A 22,253-nucleotide genomic window follows, 5' to 3' on the forward strand; every position below is an offset into this window, starting at 1 on the left:
CAAATTCAAAGAAAACGAATCGTTTTATAACAGCGAAGTTCAAAGATCCGGGTGATCAGAACCGGGGATATAATTAAAATGAATATAGTCAAAAATCCACCTCAATTATAAAAATTTCTTAGTGGTTACTTTATCAGAAGGAAGCTGTTTGATAACTAGGACTTTTTAAACCATAAGAGAGTGACTAGTTTGCGTTGTTTAAGTTTAATGAACGTGTCTCATTTTGACAGCAAGCTAACTAGAAGCTTTTTTCCATTCGGTGAAAACCTACCAAGCCTAAAACGAGCGTAAAGACAAAATGAAAATTGTTTTGTATTTCCGCACAAAGCCATTCATAATTATCCCGAATTAGAATTTCATAGACGTGGTAAACAATCAAACACAAAAGAAAAGTACACAGAGCCGGAACAGTTTGATTGTTCTAAAATGACCTCTTAACTTGAATTAGGGAGAAAAATTAACGGGATTTAATTTATGATTTTCAGGAAACCAAATTTATTAATATATTGACCGTTTTTATAACCGGATTATCTGTAGAATTTGGTAATTCGTCAAATGTATATCTCAGTTGGCTAGACTAATTATCAAATATCATTAAAATTGTGTTTTGAACTCTCCCCCCTCCTTGCAACGAAATTATATCAGTTCTAGCTCTCCTATAAGGTTTTCTAGGCTTCTAAAGGCTTTTCTACTCATTAGGGTGTCGTTAGGTTTTCTGTAGCCCTCGCGCTCATCTTTTCTATCTGGTGTGGACAGTGATTAGGGGAAGAGGGGGACTTGTCGTCCCGCCTTGTTAGGGGAGACCAGCTTTGAAATCTGTCTTCAGGGACCATGCCTTCCCCGCATGCTGGACATGCCCGAGCCAGTGAGCTGTTGCAGCTTTAGCTTGTCAAGCATTGTTTGTTGAGATGTCGTTAGAATAGTAGTTGAACATTTGGGATTTTACCACAACACATAATCTCAGCCTTTCATCATAGATGTTGAGCTTCAAAAGCAGCGCGGCAACGCTGGTCCTCACCTTTTAAAATAAAAGTGCTAAAAATTGTTTTGCTTAACATTAGTTTTAGAGGCTCGAATGCATTTAAACTTGATAAGCTATTAGAACTGATTGGACTTTTTGTGCTTGAACTTGGAGCATATTCAATTACTTTCGCTGCATATACTGCGCAAAAAATAGAAATAAGTAACAAATTTTTGTTTTAGGGAATGACCTTGGATTGTGTGGAAGTGACCCTTGGCAGAGCATTTGAAGCAGGACAAGCTTATGTAGCCCTATCAAGAGCAAAGAGTCTTAATAGCCTAAGAGTATTAGATTTTAGCACTGAATGTGTCAGAGCAGATGCTGTTGTTTTGGCGTTTTATCGTGATATATTCCAAGATTTTTATTAGTTGTGTAATTAGTGTGCACTAGATTTTACTTGGCGACTTTGTGCGCAACTTTTATGTGCCTTTCGAGTGTGCAACTTGAAAAATATCTGGTAAACTTTCTAACGATCATATCAACTATAAGTGTATTTCTTTTTTTGTGTGTTATTCTTTCTGAATCATGCTTTTTTTTATCTTAACACTTACGATGACGTATATAGGAAGATATTTCAGATTTTATATTTCATTCGTGTTCATGACCAGCGCTTTTTTTCTTAAAATTTGATAGTTTTTGGCTATAGGTTAGGAATACAACGGTTGTGATACCTTTTTAAGCATCTTCAAAAACGCAACCTCCAACGGTTTTAAAATATGTCCCTATTTGCATTTCGATTGACAATTATAAATCTTTACCGTGTAGTTTCAAAATAAAACAAATGTAATAGTTTTTTTTAATTCAAGTAATGACCGATTAAAATCTCAAAAGATTCCAAATTAAGTTGTCTTAGATTGGGGTTATCTCCACTTTCGACCCCTCTCTTAATAACCATACTAGGATAGAATTTCCCTTTACTTAAAACATAAAGTATTTGGAAACGTGTAACATGCGTATTTTAATGCATGACTTGAATCCGTCTCATATTTGGTTGTTTTTTTTATGTTAGTGTTTTAACTAAAGGTAAATTATTTTCTAGTTCATTTTATTCTCATTGATTTGTTTTATTTCTGCAGGTTTTTATCTGAATTCAAAATATGTACTTGTGTGCCATTATAAATACGCTGCTCATTTAAGGCGTATATTTACAATATACAGCGCTGTATACCCTAACTCGGGAACGGAAGCATGAATGAGGGAATCTAGCATCCCTTCATCCCCCTAGTCCTCCCTGTTTGCTCTCCTAATCTCCCCCAAATGTTAAGATTTCCGATTCCAAAAGTTTTCCGTGGGAGAAATTTCCTATGTATTTAAAATAATCCATTTTCGTTTTTGTTTCCCAAATGGCTCCCTGTATGTGGGCCAACCAAAATGCTCCTCTCCCCCTTAAAATAAATATCTGTATACCCACTTGCTCAAAGCTAATTCTTAGCCTCTTATCACCCTCTAAAAGATCAATCCACTGGTCCGCGAATGGGCTTTGTATATCCCCTTTTGAAAGAGTTGATATGTTCAAAATTAGATCAGAAACTAGAACCCACTTACACGCTATTAGTCAGGGGCTATTTAAATACGATCTTACTTATTTTTGAGAGCATCTAAGTTCGGAATGAAAAGGCATGTCATGATTTTCAGCTCAATAGCTAATTAAGGTGTTTGATGTGTTTTCGGATTATAAAGAATTTAACATCTTCTGAAATTTGACTATACCCCGGGAATGTAAACTAATAAGTGGTTTCGAAGCTGCCATGTACTCAAGGATTGAGGAATGGGCCAAAAGTGCTAAAAATAATAAACAATAGGTGATTTACATGTTGTCAATTGGAGGGTGAAGGAGTAATAACCCCTGATATGTTAGCTCCCCTTGATTCAGAATAAGACATATTAACCAATAAAACAACACCTGGTGGAATTTTCTTAGGGGTTTGTAGATTAATAATCTTAGTCCCCCTTGATTTTGAAAAATACTTTTTTTTGGTATTTTCATTCAAAGAAATCAAAAAAGTAACAAAATTATCCCCCCTCCCCCAAATTTCAAAAATATATTTTTGTGAATTGACGCCCCTGGTACGTACCTGTTTTGGTAAAAAAAAATTACTTTAGTGTTTACTTCCTCCCTTGCTAATCGTTTCATGTGCTATGCTGAGATTTATGTATTGATTAATTGATTCAGTTGTACAGTTGAGGCTAACTGTTTTATCACTTTGGTTCCATATTTTTTCTGCAATGCTTTTTATTTTGTATGTTTCATATGCATAATTGCGCACAGTTGACGGTAAAGAGAGCGTGGCATGGGGGCTCTTCTTTGTGTTGACAGTGATTTACAATTGAAGCTATGAATTAATAGATATTTTTATCTTTTTAACATTATAGATTATGATCATTATATTGGAGCATATTACTATGACTAATAACTTATCAAAGTACTAAGCTACCGATCGCATGTAGAGCTACTTATGCTCCGCCTCCATCCCCATCTAATCAGAGCGTCGCTCTTTATACCCACCTCGTTTTTGGGTAAACTCTCATACTTAATCTGTAACAGGCAATTTCACTAAACCGTCCTTCATGATTGACTTGGTCAGTGGAACCTAATTAGACTTTTTCCTAGAGCTGAACTGCCAAAAACGACAGAACACCTTGAATCTAATTTGGCTAATTTATAGCCAAACCTAAATATTATTTTTTAAACATAGTTTTATTATTATTTTAAATAAATAATATTATAGCTTGAATTTAAAAGATATTAATTTATAATAGTTTACGACTAATATACGTAAGTATGTTTGATAATGGAATGTTAATGGGTGGACTGATTTGTTCACCGGTTAAACTATCCATAAGTCAATTAGAAGCCAAATCGACTGAATTTTGATTACCTCCGAAGTAATCTTCCAATTCTGTGGCTTTTAGCCTCAAACTGCTTGTTAACCATTGCGTATTGAAAAAAAGGGATTTGGCCAAAATGGTCAGATCGGTTTTTAATTACGGCGAAGAGGTATGTCTTTCATTTTATTCATTCTGGAACATCTTCAAAGATTTTAGGCTATCTCGTTCTCTACCATTCAAAGCATTTTATCTTAAATCATGAAGTATCATAGAAAAAATTAAGTTTTTTGAAAATTCTAGGCATTTTCTAGTAGTTCCTATCTTTTTAAACTGTCATGTTTTGCTGACAGTTTTTTTTTTCTTTTATATTTTGCTATTGTAAATGCCTGTTTTGAAAATTTCACTGTATTTTTGTACTTGATAAGAATATAAAACTCTCAAAACCTGTAATTAACAGAAACTCCTTGTTTTGACAATAGGTTTAGCAAAGACGAGGCAGTCTTAGTAGAGGAAGCTCTAGTCATTTCATTGTCCTATAGGTGAATTGAGACATAACGAAATCCGCTCTCTCTATAATGTATGTGTAAACTCTGAAGTGTAAAATTTGTGTTTCCTACTCGTTTATTTGATTAGCTATCGTGGCACTTAAAAATAAACGCTAAATCATACTACTTTTACAATCACAAAACACAAAGAAAATGAGAAAAAAAAGGTCACTTGTCAAATACGCTTACAAAATATGGCACGAAAGAGTTTACAAATCTATTAACGCGGCTCTCAACGGGCTGTAGTTTATTGGGATGCCTAGTAGTTCTGCTGATTTGTACAGATGACGAAAAAATAGTTTTATCGTTTGCTAATAGCGTTTTCCTATATTTGGATTGGATAATGTGGACAAGTTCAAGAACACTTTGGTAGTTGTTGAAGCGGAGTCCGAGTGTTATTCTAATAGAACGTTTTTGGACATCATCTAGTTCTGCTGGCATGCCAGTTGTGTTTGAGTTTGGGGATTCCAAACGGGACAGCAATACTCGAGAATAGGCCTGATGTAGGTTGTATACGCCAGGAGGAGTTGGTGATCAGAGTAGCCCAACCTGCGCGTACTTGTTAAACTCTGGATTGAGTAGTGACCTTTGCGTGCAATATTGTCTGTGTTTAAGTCAAACGAACAATCACCTATAAATGATATACCTAGGATTGTTGCAGAAAAAAAAAACAGATGGAAACGGCACATCTGGTGCTGTAATGTCCTGCTGCAATATCATTGTTACTTAATCCAGTGTCTTAAGCTCCTAACAGATTTTGCTAGGATTACAGGATTTTTCATTAAATCTTGATACAGTTTCTAAATGGTTAAGGCCCGATGAACTTTTAAAAGGAGTAATAGGAGTATTGATGGAACCAGATTTATGAAGAAACTGAGTCCTCGCCAGTGCCGCTGTTAGTCTGAATTTTGCATTATTAGCAGCAATTCCATCAGGAATTTTTACATATCGTCTACTTTCTTTTCTTTGAGTAGTATTGAAGCCTCGAGCTGCCCAGTCTACAGTTCTGATGACGGAGCTTTATCATTCATTTCCTTGAAAGCTAGTCGTCACTGCTGCATTTTTGTTGCTAAGAAGACTGACACTGGTATTCTTAGCTGTGATTGCTTTCTGCCACGTCTTCAGCACACATTCTTCACTCAGTTGCACCCGAATATCTTCTTGTATAAAAAACGTGTTGAGGTTTGTTGATAACAGCTATATTGTTAGACAACATTCATCGAAGCTATATCAGACGACCTACATTTGAGCACTAAGATTCCTCAACTTCACCAAGAATTTGGGATGTATATTCACGTAGTACACTTTACATACTCAGCCCCTATTGAATCTTTCCACGGGGTATTTCCACCCTAGGAAGCGATAAACCACAGAGCTCTTCAGCCTAAATACACCGTTATATCAAAAGTTTAATATATGTTACCGGAGCTGTTTATATCTTTTGGAGTTATCATTCTCTGTTCCTTCCTTCTCATGTACGCGAAAGCAGCCTACAAGTTTGTATCTCTTTCTACTGTGCATTCATAACTTGTTCTCTTATGTTTTTACATGATATAAAGTAGTCCCCATACCCTTCCTAAAAATAAAGAAATGACTTCAGCTTATTTAAGTTTTGGCTGGCTGACTAATGAATCAGAAGAACTTTTTCAGATTCAGATTCAGATTCATTTATTCAAAAATTCATATTCATCAAAATCTTCAACTTGCCCAAATGGAGAGACAAGCTCGACTACTGGGCAAGACATATAAACAAAATTTAACAATCCTCATTGATACAGAACAAACAAAAAATGAACCACTAATTCATCAATAAATAAAAAAAAGAGTATCTTTAATGAGAGTATTTAAGGTGGAGTAAGTGGAGTGAGGCCAAAATAAAATTAAGAATTAAAAATTTTTACCAACCGTTCTTGCAAGCAGATTCCATTATATGACTTTTTAATCGTCTCTTGAAAGATCCTTTTGGTAACTCAACAAATTTATTTAATGAATATTTGTTGGCTATTGATGGGATCATATACCGGAGGTTGAAACGGGATCTTTCATTTTTCACCAGAGGAAGTTTGTATGGGTGAACACATCTAGTTGTCAGTGAATTTTGATGTTTGGACAGTAAATTCTGGTCAAAAAAGAAATTATGTACATGTTGAATCTTAAAAAACCAACTAGATAATAGGAGATGAGATTTCTGTGTGAGAGTCATTATGTCTAGAAACAGGTAAGAGGTACGTGTTTGAGAGTGGATATCTGTACTCCTCGGGTGTTGTAAAAACTTATCTAGAATTCGAATAGCTTTGTTTTGCAGGGTTTGTAGTGGTTTAATATGTGATTTAAAAGTCAGCAAAAATATAGCTGAGCAATATTGGATTTGTGCATCAATTAGGCAAAAATATAGGATTCTTAGAACCTTATATGAGAATAAAAATTTTAGTCGGTGGAGCAAACCTATATATCTTGATAATTTTAATCTCAACAACGAAATATGTGTTTTAAAATTCATGGTAGGGTCAAAAACGATACCTAAATATTTTGCTGTGTATACTCTTTTGATTTCATGAATAGTATCAATGGTAATTTCATTCAGAGAAATATTTTTCAACTTTTGATTTGATCTTCCATAAATAATAAATTCTGTTTTAACAAAATTAGGGACAAGTTTGTTAATTTGGAACCAATTTGTGACGGATTTTGTAACTTCAATCAGTTTTTCTTTCAGTGCATCTAATGTTGGTGCTTTTAAACTTGCTGCAGTATCATCCGCAAACATAATTGTTAATGCATTTTCAGTAGTAGAATTTGGGAGATCATTTATATATATTAAAAATAATAGAGGTCCTAAAATTGAACCTTGCGGTACACCGATATTATTATTCGATGTCTCAGACGAATATTCTCCATCAATATCTACCACAAACCTTCGATTGTGCAAATATGATTTGATTAATTTTAAAGGTACTCCTCTTATTCCCGTATTTTCAAGTTTTTTAAATAGAATTTCGTGATTTAAAGTGTCGAAAGCTTTCTTAATATCAAAAAACAATGTAGCTGCTAAACAATCATCATCTAAAGCATCATTAATGAAAATATGTGTTGCGGCGACAGCATCTTCTGTCGATCTTTCTTTTAAAAAACCAAACTGGAACTTCGAAAAAAAATTTATCTTTTCCAGAAATGATGTAAGTCTATATTTCATTATTTTTTCAAAAACTTTAGCCAGTGGGGAAAGGAGTGCAATAGGACGGTAATTATTGGGATCTTGAGCCTCCCCTTTTTTAAATATAGGGATTATTTTAGCCTTTTTCAGAAGATCAGGGAAAACACCATTTTTTATGCTCTTATTTATAACATCTGCAAGAGGTTCATATATTACTCCTGATATTTTCTTTAAGAGATTTGTCGATATATCATCTACTGAAGCCGAATTTCCTCTCTTTAAATCACTAATAGCTTTTTGGTATTCATCAAATGATACTGGTAGCATATACAATGATTTATCTTCGTTTTGGGGCATAAATCGTGTATAATCTGATGGCTTATCCAAAAGATCTCTAACCAATTCTTCACCAATTTTACTGAAATGCTTAGCAAATAATTCTGCGATATCCTTTTTTTCAGTTGATTCATTAGCGTCATTTCCATTATTAAGAAAAGTCGGTATTGATCTTCGTTTATTTTTATTTAATCTATCACGCAATATTTCCCACATTTTCTGTTGGGACGCAGCTGAAGATATTTCCTTCTCATAATAATTTCTTTCACTTTCTCTCAAAGTTCTAGTCAGAGTGTTTTTGTACAATTTGAATTTCTGGATGTTTTCATCAGACGGATAGTTGCATTTAATTTTGTATAGTCTATTTTTTTCATTAATACATTTTAACAGTCTCGGAGATATCCATGGTTTTTGTGGCATTGACTTGGGTGTTTTCCTTTTAACTTTCGGACATATATCATTATAAACATCATTAAATGATTTATAAAACATTTCCAATGCCTTGTTTGCATCCTCAGTACTGACTACTTCCTTCCAATCTATATCTCCTAGCTTAATAATTAAACGCGCAATTGATTCATCATTTATTATACGACCTGTTTTTTCAATCCGTTTATTTTTTTTAGATCTGGCCAAATTAAATTCAGAAATTATCACACCGTGATCTGAAATATCGTTTAATATTACAAAAGTTGAAAAACAAATACTATTAGAAAAAATATTATCAATTAATGTTGCTCCAATATCATCTATTCGAGTTGAAATCAGACATGATGGGAGCAGTCCTTGACAAAGCATTAGTTCTAAAAATTCTCTTATCTTCGAATCATTTTGCTTTGCTTGAATTTTCATTAGGTCTAGGTTGAAATCACCAAAAATAAATATTTGCTTATTCATCTGTGATATTTTATTTAATAAAATTTCAAGTTGCATCAAAAATTGATCTATACTTCCGGAAGGTGGGCGATATAAAGATATCATGATTGTTGATTTTTTATTAACTTCACATTCCAGAATACACGTTTCAAAAATCATTTCTACATTCCAAATCATTAGGTCTCGTCTTATTTTCGATTTTAACTCTTTTCTTATGATAAATCCTAATCCACCATGCTGATGGTGTTTTCTACTCTCGTGAACAAAATCATAATCAAAAAACTTCACATCATTAATATTTCTATCATTTAAGAAAGTTTCGTTTACCGCTAAAGCTTCAATTTTATTTTTATTAATTATGTCATTTATGAACTCAATGCTATTAAGTAAACCTCTGCAGTTAAAGCTAGAAAAACGTACATTACTGCATGTGGGGATAGAATCATCCATAAATGAATATTTGTTTTTCGGGCTATCTTCCAAAATTACTGCTTCATCATCCTTCACATCTTTCAAGCATTCCAGTATATCAAAAGGATTTTCCTCTAACAGTTTAGTTCTGCTTGCAAGATCAGGTAAATTATGTAAACTCAATATCATAAATCAACAAAAAAGCCTCACTCCAGTTAATCAATAATTTAACAAAAGACCACTCAAAAAAGAAAACTAAGCTAATCACATATAACAACCGCATACGTCGGAGAAATCCATTGCGTTTCGGTGGAGGTATGTTCATTCTTTTTCATTCAACAGAGAACACGCATATTTTGGCAACAATGTGGGCACACCAACACATATTTGCGGATTTATATAATGACTGTTATGAACAAATCCTAACAAATCACTAATAATGCGAAAAAAATTTAAAAAATTACACAATTTATTCGGCTGGTGGGACGTTATACCACTTCTTTTTTTGTTTCACTCCGTCTTGGTCTATGTAGCATAATGTGGGTGGTACCGTGGGTGGGATCCATGCAATAAAACCTTTCTCCTTCATTTCTTTCTTTTTTTGATTCAGCGTAGCGCGAATCTCCCTGCAAGTTTTACTAACATCATCACTGAAGAAAACTCCATTGTAATTAAATTTTGTCGCTTTATCAAGGTATTTTTTCCAGGGCTGGTCACGTAATTGTTTATTCGCTTGAAGTACCGAGAATTTGTCATCCGAGTTCATGAGTCGTATTTTCACAAATTTGTTATGTACTTCTTTAACTTCAAAATTAATTTTTAGTTGTAAGAAATTTACCAGCAAGTGTTCCATTTTCGTCGAGGCCTCCGGCACTGAAGCAGCCTTTAAATTCCAAGCAATAATGTTATCTTTCTTTTCCAAATTCTCTAATATGAGGACCTTATCAGTGAGAGGGCCTAATCCATGGGTTTCTTTCATTCTTATATCTTTTAATTCTGCCTGAATCTTTGTAATTGTATCCGAGTGGGTAGCAGTTTTAATTTCAATATCATTCACTTTGGAGGTTAGACCACTAATGTCTGAACGGATTTCGGATAATTCAGATCTCAAACCTTGTATCTCCTCCCGCGTTGCTTTAACTGTTTCTAAAATCTGATGGACCGAACTGGTCAGTGCATCGATCGAATCACGTATTGTCCCTTCGGCTGTTGAATCTTGCACAGATAATCGTGTGGATTCCATATCATTACGTCTCTTTTTCCTGGTCATAATAACTATTTACAGGTGTTCACAAAATTGGCATAAAATAAGTCAAAATGCGCGCTCTCCGATACTGAGATGTTAACTCGAGGAGAGCATTGAATGAACTGAGACGAAATAGACAGTAGAATTTTTGATAAGTACCTTTTTTGTCTACCTGAAAATGCAATGTAGTACTTGTTGAAATTGAGGGGTATTAACATTATTGGACCTGAAAAATTCATCATCTATTTATTGTTTTCTTAGTAAATACCAAAGTCAATGCATTAGCATTGCCTTAGTCAAGGGCGAAATACTTCCTATTTATTTTGTTTTCCTGGCCGCTTCTTATGGAAGGCTTGGTCGTAGGAGTTTGAGGAGGGGGGGAATCATACGATCAGAAATCGAAATTGAAAGGGGATTTGAACGTAACCAGCCAACATCCCATCTCCCCCAATGAATCAGAATGTTGAAATAACTATTTTCATCAGTATAGTTGAAAAGGTCAAATGAAAATGTCCAAACAACCAATTGGGGTATGGAATATTTTATATTAATATTGAATTAGATATATAGATTAAATATATTAATTAAGAATATTAATTAAATATATTGAATGAATGAATGGAATATTAAATATATTCAGCTTTACTTTGTTTTTAAGATATAGTTTGCATCCAACGACTTCATTTGATAATCCTCTCTCTTTGCTTTATCTATCTAATCTCACTATTTTATAATCTCTGAATGATGGATTTAATGGTTTCAAATAAGTCTTTTGAATACAGAACACGTCGATATTATTTTTAATGCAAGAGTCTAGTACTAGATCCTTATTCACTTTAACCAATAATCTTGCATCCCAAGACATAATTTTTATGTTTGATTTAACATTCATTTATTTATACACTGATTCAATATAAGGCTGCTATTCATTTACTTGATTCCCAAACTTTCAATAAAATTACAGAGTTTATCTACCTTTTCTCCGACAGGCAAGTTCTATGTTCTTAAAATTTCTGGTGACAACACTAGACCAATCACAATCTGTTTTTTTTAGTATTAATCACTATTCTTTGCTGCACCTGACTAATTTCTTTATCCCTAAAAGACAAGTTGATTTTTGCTTGTTCTTTACATACCTGTTTGTTAGTCACTTCAGCATTTGACCTATAAACTATTTCAACTCTTCTAAAACTCGTTTGAGTCTTTCCTGCAATTTTGGAATCTCAGTAATCCTTTGTCTGACACTACATTGCATTGAAGTTGATGAGTTGTTACCATAACAATTTTTGCATTTGTATAAATGATATTTTATTTTATAGATTGTTGTACTTCATTTGACACAGTCCAGATGCATGCTTTCCAGCACATCGTAGGCAAATTTCTTCTTTTGCTGGGCAATATTTCTTTACATGTCCATATCTTTCGCACTCACGACATTGTAACAATTGTCTCTTAAATACACATACAATCCGCCTCCCCCCCCCCATCCAGACCGCTGGAGGAAGGAAATTATTTTCAAATGTTAGCAATATTGCCAGACTTTCTTCCTTTTTTCTAATCTCTCTATTAAATCTTTTTTGCCTTTTGGCTCCAATTATTGCAAATGAGCTATCTAAACCATCTAAAATATCATCCTATGAAACTTCAAGGGATACTCCCTTTATTATCCCTCTTACTGTCTCTCCTCTTCTCCTCGCCTTTGAAACCCCGCATTTGACTTTGCTTCAAATTTTTCTCAGCTGCCATCTCATTTTTCATAAAAATAAACATTTTCTTTCTTTTAGCAAAAACTTCAAACTCAAACTTGTTTTCTCTTAATAGTTCTTTTATGCACTTTGAGAAATCTTCTTAATTTCTCTTCGTCCTTTACTTCAATGACCATTCCAATCTTGAAAAATTCTTCTTCTGGGATTTCAAATTCTTGGTTGATGTTAAATTTTGTAGGTTGTTGACACTCCATATCTGTAGCTCTTCTTTTTGTAGCTGATTTATTGTTTATTTCAGTATTCACACCTTCTGCAACATAGGGGTCAACACAATCTAACATGTCTATTTCCTATTCTCTATATGTTTCTCCACTTCTTGGTATGGGTGGACACTCCTGTTCAAGCAGTGGGTTGTATCTATTTTGTGTGGGTACCATTGGTACATAGGATGATACACTGGGTAAGCACATGCTATTAGGGCTATTAGAAGGTTAAATAGGTATAATCATTTGCCCATACTGGTTAACTTTTGCGTGGTCACCATTGGCACATAGGATGATACACTGGGCAGGCACATGTTATTAGGGCTATTAGAAGGTTGAAGTGGCATAAACATTTGCCCACACTGGTCAACTAGAGGCACTGTTGTTAATCCTTGCATATTTTAATAGCCATAGGGGATTTTGACCGGATTTTGACCGGAGCCCCTGAAGGCTCCATCAGTGTCCACTTTCTCCTCTTGCAAAATAAATTTTTTAAGCGTTTCCAAATTAAAAATGTTTTATCTCCTTCTCCACTACAACTCTAGTCCGTCCTTTTCATTTCTATGGCGATTGAATTGGATAACTTTAAAATATCTAAAATTCACATTCCATATTTTGCTTTAATCCGCGTAAAACCATAAGATTTTCAATTCTAAGTTTTTGAAAGGCAATCGGTAAATAAATACTTGTAAGAGCCAGCTGGATTTTTTGTACTCTAAAATACTGTTAGTTAATTGCTAGTTAAACTTTAATGGCATGCTCGGGGGCAAAGGGTAAAGAGCCCTGCACATTAGCAGGATAATTTCTTTTTTCATCTTAAGTGTTAACGCTGGTCTCCATTTGAGGAAAACCGATTTTTTTATAATGCAATAATTGTATATATATATATATATATATATATATATATATATATATATATATATATATATATATATATTAATAATGTTGCTAGGTAATGTCATCGTAAGGCAAAAGGGCAAATGTATATTCTTATTAAAATTTTGCCGTTGGTAGATTATTTAAGTTTGATGGTAACGGCAAAATTTAGATAAAGCATAAATAAAACAGAACTAATAGCAGAATTTTCCAAAATGGGATAGCGTTCGAGAGATAGATTATTTATTATCATCCATCACTTTAGATCCATATATTCTGTTTATTGGCATTCGCATAATCATAGTCAGTGCAATAGCGCTACCTAAGTAAAGAGTGGTGTGGGCACAATGTATTATTTATTTATTTTTTGGTCTTAGGCTAGGAAACTTCGTATCAAAAGAAGTGACGTAGAAAATCCGAAAATGATTTATTCGATTAGAAACTGAAACAACTAGTTTCATTTTTAATAGTTGAAAGCTATTGGAGGGCAACTAGCCTCCTCCCCATGCCTGTCATTTCCCCAAACACATTCAATCAAGATTTTGGGATAGTTATTCTGTTCAACGCAGTTAAAAGGTCTGGAAATTATGTATTTGAAGATGACAACCCCCTTCCCCCCCCCCACAGTCCTCAGGCAAGGGTTGTAAGTTATGCCCTTGGAGTATTTAGGGTTTATATAGAAAAGGGAATCGTATAAACTTTGAATGGGCTCATTGGATTGCTAATCAGAAGTCTTAGTGCCCCTTTTGAGATTCAGAATGATCTGAGGGTGAATACACCCCCCGACCGCACACACACACATCGTATTTACCCGAAATGCATCTGATAGAAATTTTGAGATGGCCATTTGTTGTCGTAGAAACTTCGGAAAAGGCTCATTCAATTGGAAATAAAAAGTTCTGGTGCCCTTTTTGATAGTCAAAAATGATTGGAGGGTAGGCTACCCTTCCCCCCAACGCCCACCATTTCCCCAAATACATCGGATCAAAAGTTTGAGATAGACATTTTGTTCAACGTGATTGAAAGGCCCGGAAATTATGTCTTTGAGGATGATAACCCCCCCCCCCCCCCCACAACCCTCTGGGCAAGAGCTATAAGTTATTCCCTGGGTGCATATAAGGTATCGGCTATATAGAAAGGGTGATTTTGGAAACTCTGGAATGGGCTCATTGGATTGAAAATCAAATGTTCTATTGCCTTTTTTAAGATTCAGAGTGATCAGAGGGTGGATACCCCTCTCCCGTGCCTCGTATTTTCCCAAAATAAATGTGATAGAGAGTTTTAGATGGCCATTTGTGGTCCTAGAAACTTCCAAACAGCTCATTTGATTGGAAATTAAAAGGGTCAGTACCCTTGTTGATAATCGAAAGTGATCGGAGAGCAACTAACCCCTATCCCACACCCACCATTTCCCCAAACACGTCCAATACAAATTTCGAGAGAGCAATTTGGTTCAACGGAATTGAAAGGTTTAAAAATTTTGTCTTTTAGGATGGCAACCCCCCAGAGCCCTCAGGACAAGAGTTGTAAGTTATGCCCTGGGGGCATATATATATATATATATATATATATATATATATATATATATATATATATATATATATATATATATATATATATATATATATATATATATATATATATATATAGAGAGAGAGAGAGAGAGAGAGAGAGGTGATCGTATAAACTTCAGAGGGGGCCAATTGGATTTGTAATTAGAATTTCTAGTGCCCTTTTTAGATCTGAGAAGACTCAGAGTGATCGGAGAGTAGATATCCCCCCAAATCTCGTGTTCTCTCGAAATGCTTCTGATATTAATTTTGAGCTGGCCATTTCTTGTCGTAGAAACTTCGAAAATGGCTCCTTCGACTGGAAATTTGAAGGGCTAGTGCCCTTTTTATTATTCAAAAGTGATTGGAGGGCGAAAATCCCCCTATCCCCTACGCTCATCAATTACAGAAACACATCTAGTCAAAATTTTGAGATAGCCATTTTGTTCAGTGTAGTTGAAATGTCTGGAAATTTGACAGCCCCCAGGGGGCATATTTCCAGCATTTTTATTGGGAGGGGGGCAAAAAAATGGCTGTGGATCGTCAGTTTACGCTAAAGCCTTACGCTCAAGCTTGGCTCTTTCTCTCAATTCTACTAGTTAAACAGTAAAAAAACTTCAGCGTAAAGAGCGGGGCGTTGAGGAGGGAACAGCCCCTTTCATGCACGGAGTAATTTCTGTTCGTTTTAAGTTTTAATGTCGCTCCTTACTTTCAGTTAAAAAAGTAATTTTGTTTAATTTAATTTCTGAACGTTTTTAAATTAATGCAAGTTTGATTTTGGCTCTCCACACATAAATTATTAAAATGAAATTTACATATTAATTTTTTTTTATAAATAGCTTTCTCTTATTCTTGGTCAGACGATTCTGAGAAAAAAGGGGTGGGAGAAGAGGCCTTGTTGCCCTCCAATTTTTTGGTTACTTAAGAAGACAACTAGAACTTTTTATTTTTAATGAATGTTTTTATTAGTAAAAAGATATACGTAACTTAAGAATTAACTTACGTAACGAACTTCTATATTCGTATATTTTTATTATGTATATGAGGGGTTTTTCCCCTCGTTAATACCTCGTCCTTTACACTAAGCTTAAATGTTGTCCCAATTCTTTAAGAATGACCCTTGAATCAGAAAGGCCGTAGAATAAATAGTTGAAATAACTAAAAATACTTTAGCGCAAAGAGCGAGGTATTTAGGAGGAGAAGAACCCGTCATATGTATAAAAATCTCTGTTTTAAGTTTTAATGCTGCTCCTTACTTTCAGTTGAAAAACCTTTTTAATGTTTAGTTTTTCATTGTTTTTTTTTATAATAATGCTAGAAAATCCTGCGCCCCTTCATTGAATTTCTCTTCCCTATGAAATATTCCTCCAGGGAAAGATCCTCCCACATAGCCCCTCCCCTCAAACCCCCGCCCTCCTAAACCAAAAAAATCCCCCTGAAAACGTCTGAACAATTCCCAAGAATCATTACTGTGTGTAAACACTGGTTAAAGTTTGTAACTTGCAGCCCCTCCCCCGGGGACTGTGGGGAGCAAGTCATCCCCAAAGACATTGTTACTACGTTTTTTGACTATGCTGAACAAAATGGTTATCTCAGAATTTTGATCCGTTGACTTTGGGAAAAAGGAGCGTGAGAGGGGGCCTAGATGCCCTCCAATTTTTTGGTCACTTAAAAAGGGCACTAGAACTTTTCATTTCCGTTAGAATGAGCCCTCTTGCGATATTCTAGGGCCACTTGGTCGATACGATGACCCCTTGGACAAAAATAATAATAATATAAATAATATAAATAAAATAATAAAATAAATAAAGAAACACGTATGCTTCATCTGTCTTCTGGCAAAAAATACTATATTCCACATTTTTATAGATAGGAGCTTGAAACTTTTAAAATAGTGTTTTCTGATACGCTGAATGCGATAGTGTGATTTTTGTTAAGACTCTATGACTTTTAGGGGGTGTTTTCCCCTATTTTCCAAAATAAGGCAAATATTCTCAGGCTCGTAACTTTTGATGAGTAGGACTATATTTAATGAAACTTATATATTTAAAATTAGCATAAATCCAATTCTTTTAATGTATCTCTTAGTATCAAAATTCCGTTTTTTAGAGTTTTGTTTACTATTGAGTCGGGTCGCTCCTTACTACAGTTCGTTACCACGAATTGTTTGATATGGCTTGTTTTTCGGTTTTCTCTGTCGTTTTCACTTGATTTGAGAAAGTTCTGGTTGGCCATTAGCCCCAGCTTTTTCACTTGAGCCATGGGGCTGAAAGTGCCATTTTAGCGCCATTCGGAAATTGCAAATGGTGGAATTTATAGGAAGGACGTAGATATGTGCAATATCTCTTACATGAGCTATGAAAAATCTGTCTAAGATACACGCAATACTAATACACCCAATAAAAATACGTCCACGCCGATACGCATAATATCGATACGCCCGATACCGATACAGCGTACAGCCCTTTCCCCAGGGACTATGAAGGGTTATATCATCACCAAAACCATAGAGATTAGACCTTTGAGCTATTTTGAACAAAATGGCTTATAAAATAAGTTTGTTGTCAGCAAAAAACATTTTACAGATCTTCAATTCTTTGTTTTAATATTTAAATAGATTCACTTCCCGGGACATGTTTTAAAAAATGAGCCTAGAAAATGACTGAAAAAACATACAGGATACCGATACCGCAGCGATATGTCCGATACGATATGTGTGATACCGACATGACCGATATCGATACTGCGATGCCAATACGCCCGATACTACGTACAGTCCCTTCTTAGGGACATCAAAACCATATTTATTGGACTTTTGAACTATGTTAAACAAAATGGCTATCTCGAAATTTTTATTGGACGACTTTGGCGGGAGTTGCCCCCCAACCTTTTCGGTCACTTAAAAAAGGCTCTAGAAAATTTAATTTTCTTTCAAATGAGCCATTAAACATCTCTCTATGATGTTCTGGTCATAGCCCTGGTAAAAAAAAGAAAAAAAAAAAAACGGTAGACAGATCAGTGCTACCGATGTAAAAGAGTGATTTTCCTTGTTTTTCAAGGAGGGGATTGTAATTTCCTCAGTTAAGGCTTTAGATCATTCTGATTCCAATGGTACAATTTTTATTTTGATCTGACACCATTTTCAAGGGGTTTTAGGCTTTTTTAAATCACCATAAATTTATATTCGCAATAAACTTTTACTTTTGAGACTAACCGAAATAGTAGCTACCATTCATGAATCAGTATCAAATGTCAATTCTTTTTCAGCAGGTAGTTTTTCTCTAAGCGCATTTTTAGCTTTTGGTTACTATGGACTTTGGTTCGCTCTTTACGAGGTTGCAGCTACCACTCCAACCATGATCACTAAAGATAAACTGTTAAACGACGGTTTACATAGTATTATGAAGCTTGATTTCAGGGTTGAAAAGACATCTTATTTAGACAAACCTCACCGGCATCCCTCATTCCTTTGACTAGGGTGCAGTTCAATTTTTCCAGTTTCTACTAACATTTTAAATAATCTGTCCCCTGCCAAGAGGGGTGACAATACTCCTGGCTAGGGTCCAGTCTAACTTTTTGCGATATTGGTACTTACGTGTTATCGCGACCACACCGAAGAGTAGAAGTTAGGTTAATCCTAATGAAATATGCCAAAATATTATGAAAATATAATATTTTAGTAACAAAATTATGGAAAATACAAGAGAGAATTATGGAAAGTTGGCTTTCCAGAAGGCATTATATTCGATACCTTACTTAACCTAACCACCTCTATATATTAAAAATGTAATTAAAAATATACCTTCATAATTACCGTTTATCTCGCTCAGGCTACACTGACTATCTCCGACTGGACACAGAAAACTGGTTTTATTACAGGTTAAGAACAAAGTGTGGTCGCTATAACACGTAAGTACCGAGGTATTTCCTAACATTGATCTGAACCGGCCACCAAAGTGTTTGCCTAGCCCTTTCCAATACCCTAGATCCGTCATGGGTACCCTCCACACCCATTCCCTCTCCTGTGTCACGGCACAAATTAAGACTTTTTGGCCACGTTAAAATCCTAAAATAAAACATCATCAACAAGAGTCCCTTCATCAGTGTTTTCAATTAAACAATCAAAATGAAAACTCAGTAGCTGCTCCATGGCCTACCCCTTTTTAATTTCTTTAACTCGATTCTGCATTCGGAAAGTTCTGATTTGTAGGCACATATTTGGACTGGTTTGTTAATCGCTGTGTTAAAGCCTACTTTAAAATTATCATCTTAAATATTCTGCGCAATATATTGATAGACTAGAAACTGTTCATGATTGCAAACAGAGCCGTTCCTAGGGTTGGTGGCACCGGGCCAAAATTAATTACAGCACCCGCTCCCGACACAAATATAAGCAAAGAGCCGAATCAAGGGGAAAAATCAGATCAAAGTGGGCAATTCTCCAGCCACTCCCCCTCAAGCCACGGCACCTGGGACAACTGTCCTGGTATCCCCCCCCTCTAGGACCGGTCCTGACTGTAAACTTAATGGTTCTTCCATACTCTGCCGTAGGACCTTTCACACTAGCACAAAATATGATTTTGCGAAAGTTATGTAATCTTGCAAAGCAAACTTGTCTGTAGCATAGGCCAGTGATAAATAGATTCGAGTTTTACAAAAAAATTACATTATGTAAATTTAGGTGTACATTATGCAAAAGTCAAGATAGTAGGAACAAAATGGATTCCTGTTTGAGCAACTGATAAATCCTGAAAAAAAAAATCCAAGAAAGCCCTTAACGATTGATCAGAACAAGAATTTCTATCTGCATTCCACATTTTCAATTTTTAGGTGGTCTACTAATGATTAGTGTGATCATTAAAAACGATAATCTCCATGGTTTTACAGATTTTTTTTTTTTTTTTTTTTTTTTTTTTTTTTTTTTTTTTTTTTTTTTTACTTTATCTTAGTGTAGTTTATACTTAAAGTAATTTAATTTAACAACATAGCATAGAAAATTGTGTTTGTAGTTTGAAAGTCACGCGAGTACTGCGCAAACTAATTTCCCTTTCTTAACCCTCAAAGGTGCATTTACATTTATCTCTTTCACCCCTTTGGAAAGATCAAGGGATCAAAAAAATTTATTCTCTAGTAGAAACGCCACGGTTCACTTCAAAACGATACAAAACGGTAATAATAATAATAAAACATGAAATAATATAAAAAAAGGCTTCAAATCCTTAGGATTTTTTCATAGTGACCACCAAAGAAAATACTCTTTATTGGCAATATCACCATTTAGGGGTTGAGCTGAGAGCCAAAATATTTTCTGGATTGTCTGTTTTTCAAGGATTCTTTATTCTATTGATCGGACGTGAAGTTGAAATATTTTTCTTTATTTCTTTATTTTTCTTTATTTTTTTCTTTAGATTTCTTTATTTTTTATTTCTTTATTTAGATTTCTTTATTTAATTTTATTTATTTCTTTTTAGATTTCTTTATTTTTCAGACTTCGTTGTTGTGTTTTCCCTTGAAAAAATCTAGTGGAGGTGAAGTCGAAATATTTGGATTTCTTTGTTATTCACAGTTTATTGTTTGTTTTTGCACTGCTTTTTTTAAAAGATTATACCCGTATTCCCTATATTTTCATTTATTAAAAGTAGATATAACGAAAAGAAAATCACCAATGCAACAGCACAAACACATTAAAAAAAAGAAAAAAAAAGGGAGACAGAAGGAGAAAAGGAAGACTGTTTTCCTAAATTAGTGTTTAATATAGACCAGCACTTGAACTAGGCCTTAACCCTACTCATCCATACAATCACGTAGGTCATACAGCATAGCCATACACAATCAACCATAAAGAATAATCCATGGACAGGCAGTCATGTCGTCAATAAGTATAAGTCGTCATTTACCAAACAATAAAAACAATAAAGACAAATAATTCAGAGGCAACAACCCAACACAAGGGCTCATCAGGAGATGAGCATATATAATATTATATTATAGGTAAAATTCTAGTTAATTGACTTCTTGCTATCTCAAAAAGGGTTTAGGTTAGGAAAATGAAACTTTCAGGGATGAATCTACAGACTAAAGTATGTCCTGGGAAGGTATTTTGAAGCAACTACCTCCACTCCTTCTCCCTCAAGAGAGCTCTGACCTTTGATGACCTTTAAAAATATGTGTGTTATGAAAGTGAAACCTTGCAAAATAGATCTTCTGCTTAATTGAAGTACAACAAAATTGTTTTCAGCTTCATAACTTTGCTCAATTCCATTTTATAAGGTTTTAAAGATATGCAAATACATTTCCTAAATTTTGAAAGAAAAAAAAACATTGATATGGCTCAAAATTCTACTAAATAAACAGGAATTGCATTTTCAGAACTAAAGACAGAGAAAAGGCAACTAGTAACTGAAAATTAAGGTAGAATGTTGTTTTGTTAAAATTTCAATAGGTATAGACCTGTCATGTAGGCAAATTTCAGGGCCCTCTAGAGGAGAAGGATTGGAGGTGGGTACTTTAAAATAGCTTGTCGGGACATACTTTAGCCTGTAGACCCATCCCTGAAAGTTTTATTTTCCTAACCTAAACCCTTTCCAAGATAGCAAGAAGTCAATTAACTAGAATTTTACCATATTATATAAATATATAATATTATATTGTAAAATGAGAGCAAGGCTATTCGCTTCAAAACATGTATAATAAGCTGTATTTGCTAGGCTTTATTATTTTTATTTCTCTCTGACATACCTGGTTGATAATACTCAGTACACTCTAGTGAGAGCATTTGCAACGTGGAATGGATGAATATCCTCTTGCACTCTTTCTGAATTTGGATCAAACTGATTACTAAGGAGACATGGACTATTATACATAGATCTAAAATTTACCTTTTATTGCCCAATATAAGTCATTAACATTAACAAGATAGAGGAGAGGACCAAGGATGGAACCTTGTTGAATTCTAAAGTAAATATCTGTCTTAAAAATCGTACCCTATATCGAAGGAAAACTAGATGGACAGTGGAATATAAAGTAGAGGAAATATAGATTAACAAAAACAAAATTATTTGTTTTTAAAATATCAACTGAGAAAAACTGATGTAAATGCAAAAAATTCTAGTATTTTTTATTTATTTTCTGAAGTTCTGTTTTCCTATGTTCCGAAACGAAAGATTTTTATTTAAAATAACTCGGGTTTTCGTAAAAATTGGTAGTTTATTTTTGAGAAATCAAAATATTAGTAGCCTGGCCAAGGAAAATCCTTTTTTTTTTAATAAAGAAGTTTCGTGTACACAGATGAACTAGAAATCAAGTACCTGGTTGGGACATGGAGACAGAAATAAAGTGACGGGAGGGGACAAGGCGGCCTAAGGCCCGAAAATGAAGAAAAAAAGAGAAAAGAAATGGCACAAATTGTAAATTCAGAACTTGTTGAGGCAGGGAAAAACA

General features: G+C 34.5%; 1 protein-coding gene and 1 long non-coding RNA gene across 4 annotated transcripts in view; one reads left to right on the forward strand and one right to left on the reverse strand.

Annotated features, from left to right (window-relative positions):
* The window catches only part of LOC136036353 (ATP-dependent DNA helicase PIF1-like), a 72,222-nt gene extending 65,708 nt beyond the window's left edge, over window positions 1–6,514 (forward strand). For both annotated transcript variants that reach the window (XM_065718518.1, XM_065718517.1), the window contains exon 11: window positions 1,204–6,514. In XM_065718518.1, coding sequence (XP_065574590.1) covers window positions 1,204–1,389 — 186 coding nt within the window. In that variant the 3' untranslated portion in view covers window positions 1,390–6,514. The remainder of the gene's footprint in view (window positions 1–1,203) is intronic.
* Window positions 1–22,253, reverse strand: part of LOC136036354 (uncharacterized) — a 63,745-nt gene that overhangs the window by 25,358 nt on the left and 16,134 nt on the right. For both annotated transcript variants that reach the window (XR_010619713.1, XR_010619712.1), the window contains exon 2: window positions 5,819–5,971. This is a non-coding gene — a long non-coding RNA (uncharacterized LOC136036354). The remainder of the gene's footprint in view (window positions 1–5,818; window positions 5,972–22,253) is intronic.

This window comes from Artemia franciscana, chromosome 15 (genome assembly GCF_032884065.1).
Source record: "Artemia franciscana chromosome 15, ASM3288406v1, whole genome shotgun sequence".
Lineage (NCBI taxonomy): Eukaryota > Metazoa > Arthropoda > Branchiopoda > Anostraca > Artemiidae > Artemia > Artemia franciscana.